We start from the raw sequence: 14940 nt of genomic DNA, 5'->3' as shown, positions 1-14940 counted from the left end.
TAGAACCAGGTCATTAAGTAGATTTGGGGGGATCCTCTGTAACTTTGAATAAGTTTGCTAAGTGAGCAGTTTTTAAGGCGCAGACACCCTGGCTGTGCAACTATAGCTCTAATTCTCTTTCATAGATGCAAATTCTGAGACAATATAGTTGTTTTTTTTTTAAAAAAAAGATTATATGGCTGGGTAATATAGCTGTAATTATAAATAATGTGGTTTTTAAAAAAATATTTCAGGGATATTACAGTATTAGTGGCAAATATCCCTAGCTCTGGTGTAGGATGAGGGTAAAAGTTCATTCTCCACGCTTTGTCACCAGGCTAGGTAACATTTTCAGTTCACTTCCCTAAACTCTGTTACCTACTGTAGTCTGGTGAAGAAATGTTCAGAAAACAATCCACAAGCTCAACGAATGAACCTTCACCCACCCATTACAGTATACCTTTGCCTTCAATTCAACATAATTAAGCTTGGTCCCACACATAAACTCATATATTTTCAGGGAAATATACCAAATTATAGGGCACAAGGTTCACTGAACACTTGATTTACGATCAAATAAACATGTATAGGTTGGTGCTACAAACTCCACTACACACAAACCCCCTTTGTACTCCCAAAGCTGTTATGTAATCAACACACAACCAGGATGTAGCGTGCGAAGACTAGTGATTCACGAATGTGTTCTCAGCACTTTTTTTCTTTATTGAGCAAGAGGAAGGAGGCATGTAAGAATCTGACTGCATAAAACAAGAGCTGCTTTTTGAAAGGATTCATGACAAGGCAGAGACTGCCAGCAAGAGAAAAGAATGGCTGAAGAAAATGACAGTTTGGTGAAACAAATGAATAAGATATTTGAGGAGAATAAAGACAACAAGAATGAAGAGCTTTTTTTTACTTTCAAAGGAGTTTTGTATCCTAATCGCCTTTGTAGTGCAGAAACCTTTGAAGCACTGGAAACTTTTGAAGCAAGAGAGGATGATATGCTAGTAATTGCTTATCCCAAGTGTGGTGAGTATTTGCTCTTGTTCCTTTCTTTTGCAAAGGAAAGAGGAACATTATACTGTCGCTTTTTCTTCACCTTTATCAAGTTTATTCCCCATTTTGCTGCTTCTGCGATAATCTCAAATTAATCTACAATATATTACAATAGACTCCCCCAACATGACTTCCTGAAAATATCTTGAGTTTCCATTGTCATCACCCTCAGCTATATGGTGGGAGGGTAGCATTTGTCAATTCCAAAAACAATCTAGAAGGAATGTGTTTGGGGAAGGCTGGGCAATGGATTGGTACCAAGTGAAAGTGCTCAGCTTTCTATGATCATAAACTGCCTGTTATATTCTGTTTAAAACAACATTCTTTAATTTTTGTATCCACCCCTCAAAAGTAATGCAATTAGGCTTGAGGGCAGCATTTAAAGATTTAGATCCTATGATGATATGTCTTACCCTGTTAGCTGATCATTTTATTTTAGGGGGCTAAGAATAGAGGCAGTCCTTGATTGGCAAACATTCATTAACTGTTTGCAATTATAACAGCACAGAAAATAGTGACTTAAAACTGGTCCTCATACGTTTGATCTTTGCAGCATTCTCCCTGTCACGTTATCAAAGTTCAGATGCTTGGCAATATGCATGTATTTACAATTGCAGCGTTCTGGGATCATGTGATTGCAATTTGTGACATGCAAATTCAATGGGGGAAGCCACATTCCCTTATCAACTATGTTGTATATTTTAACTACAGTAATTCACTTAGCAACTCTGGAAAAAATGGTGGTAAAATCACATACCTCACTTAAAATGGTTGGTCTAGAAGACCTCCAAGGTCCCTTCCAACTCTGTTATTCTGTTAACAATCACCTTGTTTGGCAACAGAAATTCTGGACTAAGTTGTAATTGTTAGGACTATGTGTACACAGATTTTTTTAAAAGCATGTCTTCAACCCCAACCCTTTTAAAAATATTGTTGATTTGAAGCTAGACATTTTAACTACACCTAACTGAATGCAAAATTTAATTTTTAGAAAAAGATTATCAGGAAATAATTGAACAAATATTCCTAGCCTCGTTATATCAAGAAAGGACATTTTTATGTTGGTTGGTCACTGTAATGAAGACCTGGTTGGCTAGATGATGATCCAAGAGTCATATGCAAGAAGACAGTGTAGAAAATAAAGGAAAAATAACACAGGCTTGTACATGTTGGTCTCTAACCAGTGGTAGGATTCAAATAATTTAACAACTGGTTCTCTGCCTTAATGATTTCTTCCAACAACCAGTTCATCAAACTGCTCAGAAGCTTAACAACCGGTTCTCCCAAAGTGGTGTGAACTGGCTGAATCTCGCCACTGGCCCTAACTCCTAGAATTGGATGAATGAATTATGTTGAGTTGAAATACATGTGCCTTAAAAAGATAGGAATTCATACTGAGAGTACTCCTTAATTGCTCGTTGCCACTGGCACCCTGGGAAGCCAAAGCATTCTTAGTTGTTCCTGTCACTATGAGCAGTGCAAAACAGGGACAGCCTGGCCAAAGTAATTCAGACTTTGGTCATTGGCCACAGTCCAACAAGGTGGAACTGCCTCCGTGAATGATAAACAACTTCCAAAATGGCAAAATGTAGTTACTATATAACATCCAGAACTCAAGGAAATATTATGGCATTTATAGGAATTTTTGCCTTTCCATGCCTATGGCTCCTGAACTTCTTTGAAGAGAAAAGGTGGCACTTTGATATATTTCTCAGTTGTCCCTCAATTGATTTTTTTAAATCCTGTTAGATAAAACCATACAGATCCACACAATATAAATAAAGATTAATACAGAGGCCTGAAACAAGAGGCCTGCATGCAAACAATTCAATTTTTCTTTTGCATGAAATGGGAAGGATTTTTATTACTGCAGACTTGTGGCAGCTCAAGTTAAAGCAATGGTTCTTTGCTTTTGTTCTCAGCATTTTAAAGTTGGCAGATTTAAGGATGGTTGTGGATTGTCTTCAGGCTGCTATTGTTACTGATGGACTGGGAAGTGGAAGAAATGGTGTGGTGAGGCTATTATAGATAACCTCCTTTGACACATCTTTTAATATGCTCTGCAAATCTATTGCAATCTGGCCCTGAGGCTGTTTGAACATTTTATCGCAGTTTTTGAACGTTCAGTTGGCTGAGTTTCATGTTTAATGAATAAAGTATTTAATAATAATTTTATTAAACTTGTATGCAGCCCAACTCTCAATGAGAAGATAGAATAGCAGCAAAATGGCTGTGTGACCAGACCAAGAACACAGATGCCTACAATCCCCAAGAGCAGAGATGGGATTGAGCCAGTTTGCACCGGTTCATGTGAACTGGTTGTTAAATTACCCTCCCACCCTGCTATCAAAGTGGATCCTGAGTGCTGTGCTGCGGAGAAAGCAGACAGGCAAGGGAAGGAGAATGATGCTTTCCTTCTTTTTTCTTCTTGTTGCTTCTTCCTCCCTTGTGCTGGCCACTCTGTTGTCCATTTCCCCATTGCAGCACAGCGCTCAAGATCCACTTTCATAGTGGGTGGCTCATGTGCCATATGTGTGGTGGAGCTGGAGGACAGGCATGGGCCACGCCTCCCACGACAGCCAACCTGACCCTGGGCGAACCAGTTATTAAATTATTTGAATCCCACCACTGCCCGAGAGAGCACCTGACTCAGCCTCTAGTAGTGCTGCTGGTTGAACCTTAGGTAGAATGGGCTCAGGATCACTGCCTACTTGTCACCTGAATCTTACAGAGAAAAGGTACTCTTCATAGATTAGGTGAAACAGCAAACCTGAGATTCACTTTCTACTTATTCACTTTCTAGTGATCATAGATTGGTATTATGTCCAACCAGTGTCAATACATCACAAAATGTACAAGCTAAAGCCTAATTTTTCTAGATTTTTTTTTCATTCATGGTCTAGTGGTGCTTGGCATGCTGAAATTTTCCTTGGTTCAAGAAAACACTTTTTTGTTCATGCTCATAGTTATAAAGTTAATGCAATCTGTAATCTAAATGTAGCTTACCTGTTTTCTCTTGTAGGTACCAACTGGGTATTTCAAATTCTAACTGAAATGGTAGCTGCAATTTCAAGTAATAAGGAGTTACCACTTCCAAGGCACCTCTTAATGCTTGAATTTGGAGGCCCAGAAAAATTTCTGGTCAGTATGAATTCAGCCTTTGCCTAGAATAATATAAGCGGTTAAATACGCTGGGTAATTTACCCTGCTTCAGCATATGGCAGCACCAGAGCTGAGTTTAACTGATTGGGCCCTAGAGTTCTGGATTGTATTTGAAAATATATTTGAAAATATATTCTGGTATAAGGTAATACCACACTGTTGTAGGTCAGAAAAAGCTGCATGTATGCATTCATGTAAGTCATCAGGAAGTAAAGTCAGACTTGAAGATTTTATTTTTATTTTACAATCTACAATACTTACAGCTCTTATATATTATTGCATTGTTTTGATAGCATTAGAAACTTTGATTTTATTAGCCTGTTCTAGAGGGGGATCAAAGAAACAGATATTGAGATATTGCAGCAAACTGAACAGGTAATCCTCAATTATGACCACAATTGAGGCCAAAATTCATCAGCAGAATTTTAACATCTTTTGGTTTGATTTCAGAAAATGAAAGAACAACGATCTCCCCGTTATTATATAACTCATCTCCATTACGATAACATTCCAAAATCCTTTCTGGAGAAGAAAGTGAAGGTAAGGAATCAATTTCACTGTAAGTACAATTGTCCTACAGAATTACCTGGTTGCATCTCAGTATGTAGATACTGAATATTATATATTTCTGAAGATCACAGAAAATTCCCTATATCTTCAACATAGTTACAAGCAAAGTTTCTGTTTTGATCTATGAATTAAATCATGGTATATATTATTATTAATAATAACAACAACAACAATAACAATAAAATCCTCTGATGATGCCAAATGCAGACTTTGCAAAGAAGCTGATGAAACTTTTGCTTTGCTTTGCTTTTGCCTTTATTTGTGTGCCGCCCTTTTCCCTAAGGGGACTCAGGGCGGCTCACAATTCAAAAGGGAGGAGGAAACAACAAACAATAAACAATACAGCATATTAAAAGAGAAAAACGCAACAATCACACAATTCGAGTGGGGCTATAATCTTAGCCCCAGGCCAGCCGGGACAGCCAGATCTTTACAGCAGCGCGGAAGGATTGGAGGGTGGTGAGGGTCCGAATCTCCACGGGGAGTTCGTTCCAAAGGGACGGAGCAGCCACCGAGAAGGCCCTCCTCCGGGTAGTTGCCAGTTTGCACTGGCTAGAAGATGGGATTCGGAGGAGGCCTAATCGATGCGATCGAATCGGTCTGGTGGAGGTAATTGGCAGTAGGCGGTCTCTCAAGTACCCAGGCCCACTACCATGAAGGGCTTTATAGGTGATAAGTAGCACCTTGAAGCGCACCCGGAGATCAACAGGTAGCCAGCGCAGCTCGCGGAGGATAGATGTTACGTGGGTGAACCGAGGTGCACCCACTATCGCTCGCGCGGCCGCGTTCTGGACTAGCTGGAGTCGCCGAATGCTCTTCAAGGGCAGCCCCATGTTGATCACATACTCAACTGCTGTAAAAAAATCATGCAGACTGATTATAAATTGCGGCACAATTCAGTAGAACAAATGATCCATTGGAATTTGTGCAAAAATTATAATATTAAAACATCAACAAACTGGTGGGAACAGAAGCCTGAAAAAGTCACTGAAAATCAGATGGTTAAGATCTTATGGGATTTTCATATACAAACGGACAAAATACTGGCACATAATACTCCAGACATCAGCGTTACAATCATAGACATCACAATACCAGGTGATAGCAGGGTCGACGAGAAGGAATATGAAAAAATCACAAAATACCAGGACTTAAAAGTCGAAATTCAATGACTATGGCACAAACCAGCAGTGGTAATTCCAGTGGTAATTGGCACACTGGGTGCTATTCCAAAAGCACTGGAATTACATTTAAAACAGTTGAAAATTGACAAAATCACCATCAGTCAAATGCAAAAAGCTGCACTGCTTGGATATGCACGAATATTACGAAAATACGTTACCACGTCCTAGGCCCATGGGTGGGGCCCGACTAGCAACCAATTCCAAATCTGGCGAAACAACTGGCTGCTGTGATACAATTGTATAATAATATCTTTTTCTTCAATATTTATCCAAAGTAATTGAAATTCTGAAGATTTATCCAACTAACTCTCCAACTAAGAATGTTATTGAGAATGTATTCAACATATGTCTCACATATTACTGTTCCCATTTTCTCTTTCTCTCTCTCCCCATCTTTCTCTCTCTCTCTTTTTCATCATTCATTCATTCATTCATTCATTCTCATTTATTCTTTAATTCATTCATTTCATATGCTATCCATCTTCCAGTTAAGGCAACTTGATGTAGCTGTCTTCCTTGCAATACAGAAATACCTTTCAAATATTACTGAGAGTAAAAGAAAGGAAATTTTGCATATTATAACAATCACCTACTGAATTTGCATTTATATCAAAATGCCTATCCTGAGGCCCCAAGGCTCTGTTGCTCTAAGATCTTAAAATGTTGCTACAAAATTGTGAAGTTTAATAAAATAATTGATGCCAAAGCTAAAACATTTGATTACATTTACATGTAGCTATATTTACAATTGATAGCAAATAAAATCTTTTTGTCTTGACCTCATATTATAACTTTTTAGGGTGTGATTCTCAGTGTGCCACTGTTCAAAGGTGAAATGCAAATTTTGGCATAAAAACCACAACCCTGATTTATATCTTAGTTTCTTATATAAACAAAGAAGTGGTGGCTCAGTGGCTAAGACATGATGAGAAAGGTCGATTGTTCGGCAGTTCAAATCCCTAGTGCCGCGTAATGGAGTGAGCTCCTGTTACTTGTCCCAGTTTCTGCCAACCTAGCAGTTGGAAAGCATGTAAAAAATGCAAGTAGAAAAAATAGGGACCACCTTTGGTGGGAAGGTAACAGCGCCTTTGATGTTTAGTCATGCTGGCCACATGATCACAGAGATGTCTTCGGACAGCGCTGGTTCTTCGGCTTTGAAACAGAGATGAGCACTTTCCACGTAGTCGGAAACAACTAGCACATATGTGCGAGGGGATCCTTTACCTTTACCTTCTTATATCAACACTGCGAACATCTACTGGTGGTTTATAATCCTTTTAAGTCACATTTAATGATCATCTATCTGTTTAAACAGATGCTAGTGGTATTTCGAAATCCCAAAGATGCAGCTACATCCTATTATCATTTTTACAACAAAAATCCTTTGCTTCCTAATACTAGTTCCTGGGATGACTTCTTTCAAAAGTTTATGAGTGGTGAAGGTATGTTATGTTATCTTACTTTGTATGTTTGTTCGTTTATAAAATTTATTGGCTGCCATCTTACCGTAAGATAATTCTGGGCGGCTTACAGTAAAAAAAAAAAATTACATTAAATATAAATGTAAACATAAATAAATTAAAATCAAAGATTAAAATATAAGGACAAGTCGGGAGGGCGGGAGCTGAGTGGGGCGGAGATGGGATACATTGTTATTCGATCAACCACCTCCACTGGGGCCCATTCCCCCATTGGAGTCCCAAGCCAACTGGCAGAGTCAGGTCTTTAGGCCCTTATAAAAGGATAGGAAGATTAGGACCAACCTCACATCCCCACAACCTCAATATATATTCCTTTTAATCTTCTCAAATCCTCCCATTTACAATTCTGCTTATCCTAAAAAAAGGTTTCTTGTTAAATTGGAATCTGGTCCTATCTAAGTGATTGCATAGAAGCATAACTTTTTTTTCTTTAACTCATTCAATGAAGAAATATCAAAGAAAAATAAATGCAGGGGATTGGCGTATTGGCATACAAAGGAAGTATTTAATTGGGACTTGAACTTCAAAAACCTGTCTATTATTTATGTTTTTAGCATATTTCTTATTTCAATCTAGTTCTTCCTGTACATTTTTAATACCAGTAGTAAAAACTAACATGCATCAGCAAGTTTAAAATGGTTATTTATTTAATTCATAAAGTATATCAGAAGCTGTTTGCTGTAGCATTCCCGGTTACATAAATTAAACTATGGATGAGTATATTTGCAAGAGGTATACTTTTACTACTTTGGAAAACATTCAAAATATAATTTGTTTATAAATAATATTGTAAAAATCACATCATGGCACAGCTTATGATATATAATACATCCTCTTTTTTCCCCGCAAGATGGTGAAAGCAAAAGAGGTGATTCTAAATTTTGGGGTTCCCTTCTCATTCTTTCTGTGATCAGAAGGCAATACTCAGTGATCTGAATAAGAACAGTCAAAGAAGCCCTCATCTTAAAAATGAGTGTAATTTATTTATTATTTCAATTTATATGCAGCCCAGAGTTTAGAAATGGAATTGCATACAAATTGAAGTAATATATGAAATTTAAAATAAAATACAGATATTTCCCATATGTTTCAAGCAACTTGAAGGGAATTACTAAGAGTAATCTTCAGATTAATTTTTAGCTAAAATGTGATATCAATTGAACGTTGTAAAATTATCACAGTGTTTCAGAACTTTTTGGAGGATCAGAAATCCCCCCCCCCCCTTGTGATAAAAGAATTCTCACATAGCACAAAACTGATCCAACAAAGGAATTCTAGAATGATATCCCTGCAAGTACTGGTAGTATCAGACTTCTCCTAACAAACTATGATTCAGATTATAATAATTTATCACTAACTGAATTAGAACAAACTTAGACAAATTTCATCATGTAATCCAGCTGGTTTGCTTATTTTATTTGCATATTATAAAAATGTACCCTATGCAGGTCAGCCTGAAGCCAATATCACGTTGAATTGTACCCAGATATCTCATACTTACAATAGACTCAATGAAATAAGATTAAAATAGCCATGATAAACCTGGTTCCAATCCAGTTGATATGATTGAGAGTGTTACATTTTCCTTGTTTTGTGTAGAAAACTTAAATAGCTGGTGATATAGCGATTGTGTACATTTCATTTCAGTTGGGTGGAGTTCCTACTTTGACCATGCTCTGGCTTGGGACAAACATATGGATGAAGAAAATGTAATGATAATTACCTATGAAGAACTGAAAGAAGTAAGTCTTTTAGAAATTAAAATAATATTTGTATTACACATTCATTTTGCTGTAGCCTATAGCTATGGAGGAAATCTTCTCCAGCATCCCCCAATACAAGCAATTTCTATATGTGCAGATAGGCATCTGTGGGAAGGGGCAATAAAGATACTGGTGACAAAAAAGTGAATTATAATATTTTGATGCAAATCCTATGACTTGTGTCCAGTACCAGGCAAAGCAAAAAAAGCAAAAAAACTTGGAGTTTGTGCAATGACATCATCATTCATGCATGACCATTTTTTCATCACCATCATGAGAAGTGGTGAACATTCCTGCTTTAGGTCCCAAGATTGTTGTTCAGGCTGATCCAGATTTATGAACTGAAATTGGCTTGGAGATCTGATAAATAAATGGGGGAACCCAGATAAAAAAATGCAAAGTTCCTGCTTTCCCAAATAGAATTTCCCTGGAGGATATCTCCAGCCAGAAGGAGTCAATTGGTTGCTAGCAGAGGTGGTATTCAGCAGGTTCTGACCAGTTCTGGAGAAACGGTAGTGGAAATTTTGAGTATTTCGGAGAACCAGTAAATACCACCTCTGACTGTCCCTGCCCTCATCTATTCTCTGCCTCCCGAGTCCCAGCTGATCGGAAGGGAATGGGGATTTTGCAGTAACCTTCCTCTGGAGTGGGGTGGGAATGGAGATTTTATAGTATCCTTCTGCCACGTCTACCAAGCCATGCCCACCAAGCTACACCCACAGAACCGGTAGTAAATAATTTTGAATCCCACCACTTGGGATTCTAGGCTGATCCTGTAACATTAATAGAAGCATGTCAGAGTCTATACAGAGAACTGCACAACTTGTTGACTGCTTAAGGGAACAGTGACGACAACTTTAAGCTGCTTCAGGTATGGTCAGAGACAAAATGAGGTCAATGGTATGAGCCTAACAGAGTGCAGGGCACAAGTGGGAAAGACTTTTATTCTTCTATCCTGTGTGTCGTAGGATGTCTAGGAAATGAGCTAGGTTGCATTGACACATTGTTCTTTGTCACTGTTCGCTTAAGCATGGTTTCTTTGTTAGTATGATAATCCATAAACTATGCTTTATGAATCACAATGGCTAGAATTATTCAACACCTAAACTACAAATAAATATACTTTTAGTGCAGTGTAAAAAATCTACCCTTGTTCTTTAGTGTTTGGTCTCAATGCTATGCTTTGACTTTTCTGTGTTGCAAAGCTTGATAATTAATATAGAGTGTATTTTCATTATTTAATCTACTTGATATCCAGGTTATCTGGGCTAAATATTTAAAAATGAAAATATAACTTAGAGGCTCATTTTCACCCATTCTTGTGTGTCAAAGCAGTGTACAATGTACAGGTAATCCTCACTCAACAACTATCACGTTTAGTAACTATTCGTGAATACAGGGTTGAAAATGTAACTTTATAACTCATCCTCTTACTTACAACCATCACAGCATCTCCATGATCACGTGGTTGAGATTTAGGCGCTTTGCAATTGCAGGGTATTTACAACCTTCACCAAGTCCCATGGTCACATTATCACTTTTTATATGCTTCATGGCTGTCTTTCAACAAGCAGAGTCAATGAAGAAACCGACAGTAAAATCCCAAATCACGATCATGTGATGTCTCCCTCAACAGCCATATTGCTTAGCAAACTGAGTTGCTGGTCCCAATTGTTGCTGTGAAATGAAGACTACCTGTATTATTTTAAATGCTTCTAGAGGTGAAATAATTGATTGTACTATTTTGCAGAACCTTCTGGAAGGAGTCAAACGAATTGCTGACTTTTATGAACTCCCCCTATCTGAAGAGATGATTAAGTCTATTGCAGATAAGGCTACCTTTCAAGCAATGAGCAGCAAACTTCCGGAAGTTCTTGGTCAATTTGCTTCTGTTATTTTCAGAAAAGGTATTATTTCCCTCTTGTCTCAAGATTGCTGTGTTAAGAAACTATTTCTTCAAAGTACACACATGTCCTCTAGTGGAGATAATTAATATTAAGAGCAACTACTAAGGTTTATGATTTGCTATAGTATCAGTAGTTTGAGGGCCTATTTCAAAGTTTTATCTTGCTGCTGCATTGCAGAATAGAAACGGAAATCCTTTAAAAGACACTGGAATGTCTTTTTACTTTTATCATCATATGTAAAACATAAACCTGATCTAATATGTGTATTTCATTCTTTAAATAAACAAATATAGCCATGAATCCTGCTACCTAACAGAAGCAACCTAACACCCTCCAAATGTTTTGGACTTTAATTACCCCATCACCTCATTTGGTTTATGCTCAAGTGTCTTAGCCTATAAAGCTTTATTATCCGGAATACCCATGAAGTTCAACAGGTTTCTGAGTACTGTAGAATTGCATATGAATGTATTACAAAGCATATAAATGATCCGCGATTCCACATTCCAAAGATGTTTCAAACTGTTGAAACTGTTATAGATGAAGACATAAATAATTCTTTTTTCATTAATCCTGTACAGGTGAAGTGGGCGATTGGAGAACTTTGTTCACTGAAGCTCAGAGCAAAGAAATGGATGCAAAATTTGAAGCATGTTTAGCTGGGACTAAACTGGGTGCAAAACTAAAATATGATAAATATTGTAAATTTTAAGATGTGTACTTTTGAAATGAAGTCATTTAGACATACCTTTTCTAAATGAGAAATTAAATTAATAAACTAATATATATATATATATATATATATATATATATATATATATATATATATATATATATATATATATATATATATTAAGAGGTTTTACTGTTTGGTTTTTCTTTATGTTTATTCAATCTAATTTTATCTTTCAGACAAGATTTAGTAAATTAACATGTAAATGCTGTGGAAGTGTTATTATGAAATTGTCTTTTATATTTTTAAAAGAGTCCTAGTGGACAACCTAGTGGAGTCCTAGTGGACAACCATTTAGATATGAGCCAGCAGTGTGCAGCAACTGCCAAAAAAGCCAACACAGTTCTAGGCTACATAAACAGAGGGATAGAATCAAGATCACTTTATAATACCTTGGTAAGGCCACACTTGGAATACTACATTCAGTTTTGGTCACCACAATGTTAAAAAAATGTGGAGACTCTAGAAAGAGTGCAGAGAAGAGCAACAAAGATGATTAGGGGACTGGAGACTAAAACATATGAAGAACGGTTGCAGGAACTGGGTATGTCTAGTTTAATAAAAAGAAGGACTAGGGGAGACATGATAGCAGTGCTCCAATATCTCAGGGGTTGTCACAAAGAAGAGGGAGTCAAACTATTCTCCAAAGCACCAGAACAAGAAGCAATGGGTGGAAACTAATCAAGGAGAGAAGCAACTTAGAACTGAGGAGAAATTTCCTGACAGTTAGAACAATTAATCAGTAAATGCCCCAACACTGGAAGTCTTTAAGAAGATGTTGGATAGCCATTTGTCTGAAACGGTATAGGGTTTCCTGCCTAGGCAGGGGGTTGGACTAAAAGATCCCCAAGGTCCCTCCCAATTCTGCTATTGTATTGTAATAACCATCATACTTCAAAGAGACAACAATTCTATCCCTTTTGAAACAACATTGCAATTCACAAACACTTTGTCATATATAATCCTGCCAAAAGCCAGAGTTTCAACCTCTTCTTTTGCTGATATCTTCCTTTGGCAGAAAATATTGTAGAATAAAGTAGAAAGTATTCTGCTATTCTAGATCGAATCCTTACCAAGAGAGAGCGATTGGTTGAAGAAGTATTCATAGTATCCTTGAATTCATTATATCCAAAAGAGAAACAGCTTAGAAGAGTCAACATTGCATATAAGAATTCAGAAGAGAAGATTCTAATGAACTCTGTTGGAGGATACACTGGATTTAATCTTTAATGGAAAAAGGATCTAGGAAGGACAGAAAAAGCTACGCTATGGAAATATTGAAGGGATAGATGGCCATAATAAAATAAGCATGCCCAATTGATCAGAGAGGAAGGGTACTAATTTAACATTCAGATGATTATATTTAAATACAGGTGACTAAATTACAAAAATGTTTCATGATTTTAATTGTTTTTAATTTGTAATGGCTTTTCTGGTTATGTTTTTGGTAATTTTGTCTTTTTTACTTTTACTGAAGAGACACATATTGGAGATGGATGGCTATATTTGTTTTTTTTTAAAAGATTTTATCCTACCTTTTTTCATATACAGTTCAAAGCAGCAATTTTTTCCTCTTTCACCTATTTTCCCCAGAACAACAACCCTGTGGACTGAGAGAGAGAGTGAGTGACTGTCCCCAAGTCACCCAGCTGTTTTTTCATAACTAGGAACTCAGTCTCCTGGTTTCTAGGCCGGCACCTTAATCACCTCACTGTACCACACCACACCACACATCAAACTCTCTCTCTCACACACACACTAAATAAAGACTATTCATTATTTTTGCTTCTGCTGAAAAGATATAAATATGTTCACAACCACCAAGTTTTTTGAACTTCCCCTAGCAAATGTGTAATATACTAATAATACTGGCTATCCATTTAAGATTTCTGCAAAGATTTCTGGGTAATATCTGCAGCACATTTTGTATGCTTGAAACAATAATTATAACATCTCTTTTCACTAAGACAGTTATCAGTCCCAAACCGCTCATTCATTATCAGAAAATTGAATGAGAAGTTCATTCATAGTAATGGGTAGAGTCATAGGCCACTTTTTAATCAGTGATTTAAGCACTACACAGCCATCTTATCAGAATAAAGCAATGTCAACTTAATATTGGCTTCCCATCACCAATCTCTTTCCCTTCTTTTTAGATTCCAAGCTAAGTCATGTTAACCTGATTTCAGATATATTAGTTTTAGGTAATCTCTGATGGCATTAATGCCAACTCCCTTCAGCATATCACCAACTGATGCAAAGAATGCAGCCGCGCGAGCTATTGTGGGTGTACCTAGGTACACCCACGTTACACCCATTCTCCGAACTGCACTGGCTTCCCATTGGTCTCCGGACACGCTTCAAGCTGCTAGTCGTTACTTTTAAAGCCCTTCATGGTATCGGACCTGGCTACCTGAGAGACCGTCTCCTGCCAGTTACCTCCCAGAGACCTATTAGATCCCACAGATTAGACCTCCTCCAATTCCATCTGCTGGTCAATGTCGGCTGGCGACTCCCCAGGGGAGGGCCTTCTCTGTGGCTGCTCCGGCCCTATGGAATGATCTCCCCGTTGAGATCCAGACCCTTACAACCCTTCCGGCCTTCCGCAAAGCGACCAAGACCTGGCTGTTCCGGCAGGCCTGGGGCTGTTGATTTATCCAGCCCCATCTTAAGTTATGAATGTTGTCGAATTTTAATGTTGTCTATATTTCTTGTATGCCTCCCCCTTCCCTTTTTTATCTGTAAGTCGCCCTGAGTCTTCCGAGATTGGGCGGCATACAAACCAAATAACTACAAATAATACAAATACAAATAAAGCACATCCACATATATAATTGAGGTCAAACAGTGCATATGGGGTCATTCCTAACGTTGTTATACAACTCTATCAATTTGGAAATTTCACTAGGAACACTCTAGGAAGATAGCCTACACTTTTGTCCCACATGCCATGTGCACATCTCACAAAAACAAAAACAAATTCTAAAGTTTTAAAATAAAGTAAAATGATGAAATATATGGAAAGATGTTAAAAATTTGCTAAATTCAGCTAAGCAGTACCAACACTTCCTTTTCTAATTTGGGTAATTATAACAGGATACACAT

The 14940-nt window shown here is 37.5% G+C and overlaps 2 protein-coding genes across 2 annotated transcripts in view; one reads left to right on the top strand and one right to left on the bottom strand.

Annotated features, from left to right (window-relative positions):
* NANP (N-acetylneuraminic acid phosphatase) overlaps window positions 1–14940 on the bottom strand; it is a 53490-nt gene that overhangs the window by 32876 nt on the left and 5674 nt on the right. The window lies entirely within an intron of this gene.
* Window positions 616–12117, top strand: LOC116508230 (sulfotransferase 6B1-like). Its single transcript, XM_032216768.1, has 7 exons — window positions 616–1008; window positions 4058–4176; window positions 4648–4737; window positions 7267–7393; window positions 9080–9174; window positions 10946–11102; window positions 11684–12117. Exons 1-7 carry the CDS (start codon window positions 807–809, stop codon window positions 11812–11814), a joined length of 921 nt encoding a protein of 306 aa, XP_032072659.1. The 5' UTR covers window positions 616–806; the 3' UTR covers window positions 11815–12117.

Source organism: Thamnophis elegans, chromosome 4 (genome assembly GCF_009769535.1).
Source record: "Thamnophis elegans isolate rThaEle1 chromosome 4, rThaEle1.pri, whole genome shotgun sequence".
NCBI classification, from domain to species: Eukaryota; Metazoa; Chordata; class Lepidosauria; order Squamata; family Colubridae; genus Thamnophis; species Thamnophis elegans.
Note: the sequence above shows the minus strand (reverse complement) of the source record. Positions and strands in the feature narration are given on the sequence as shown.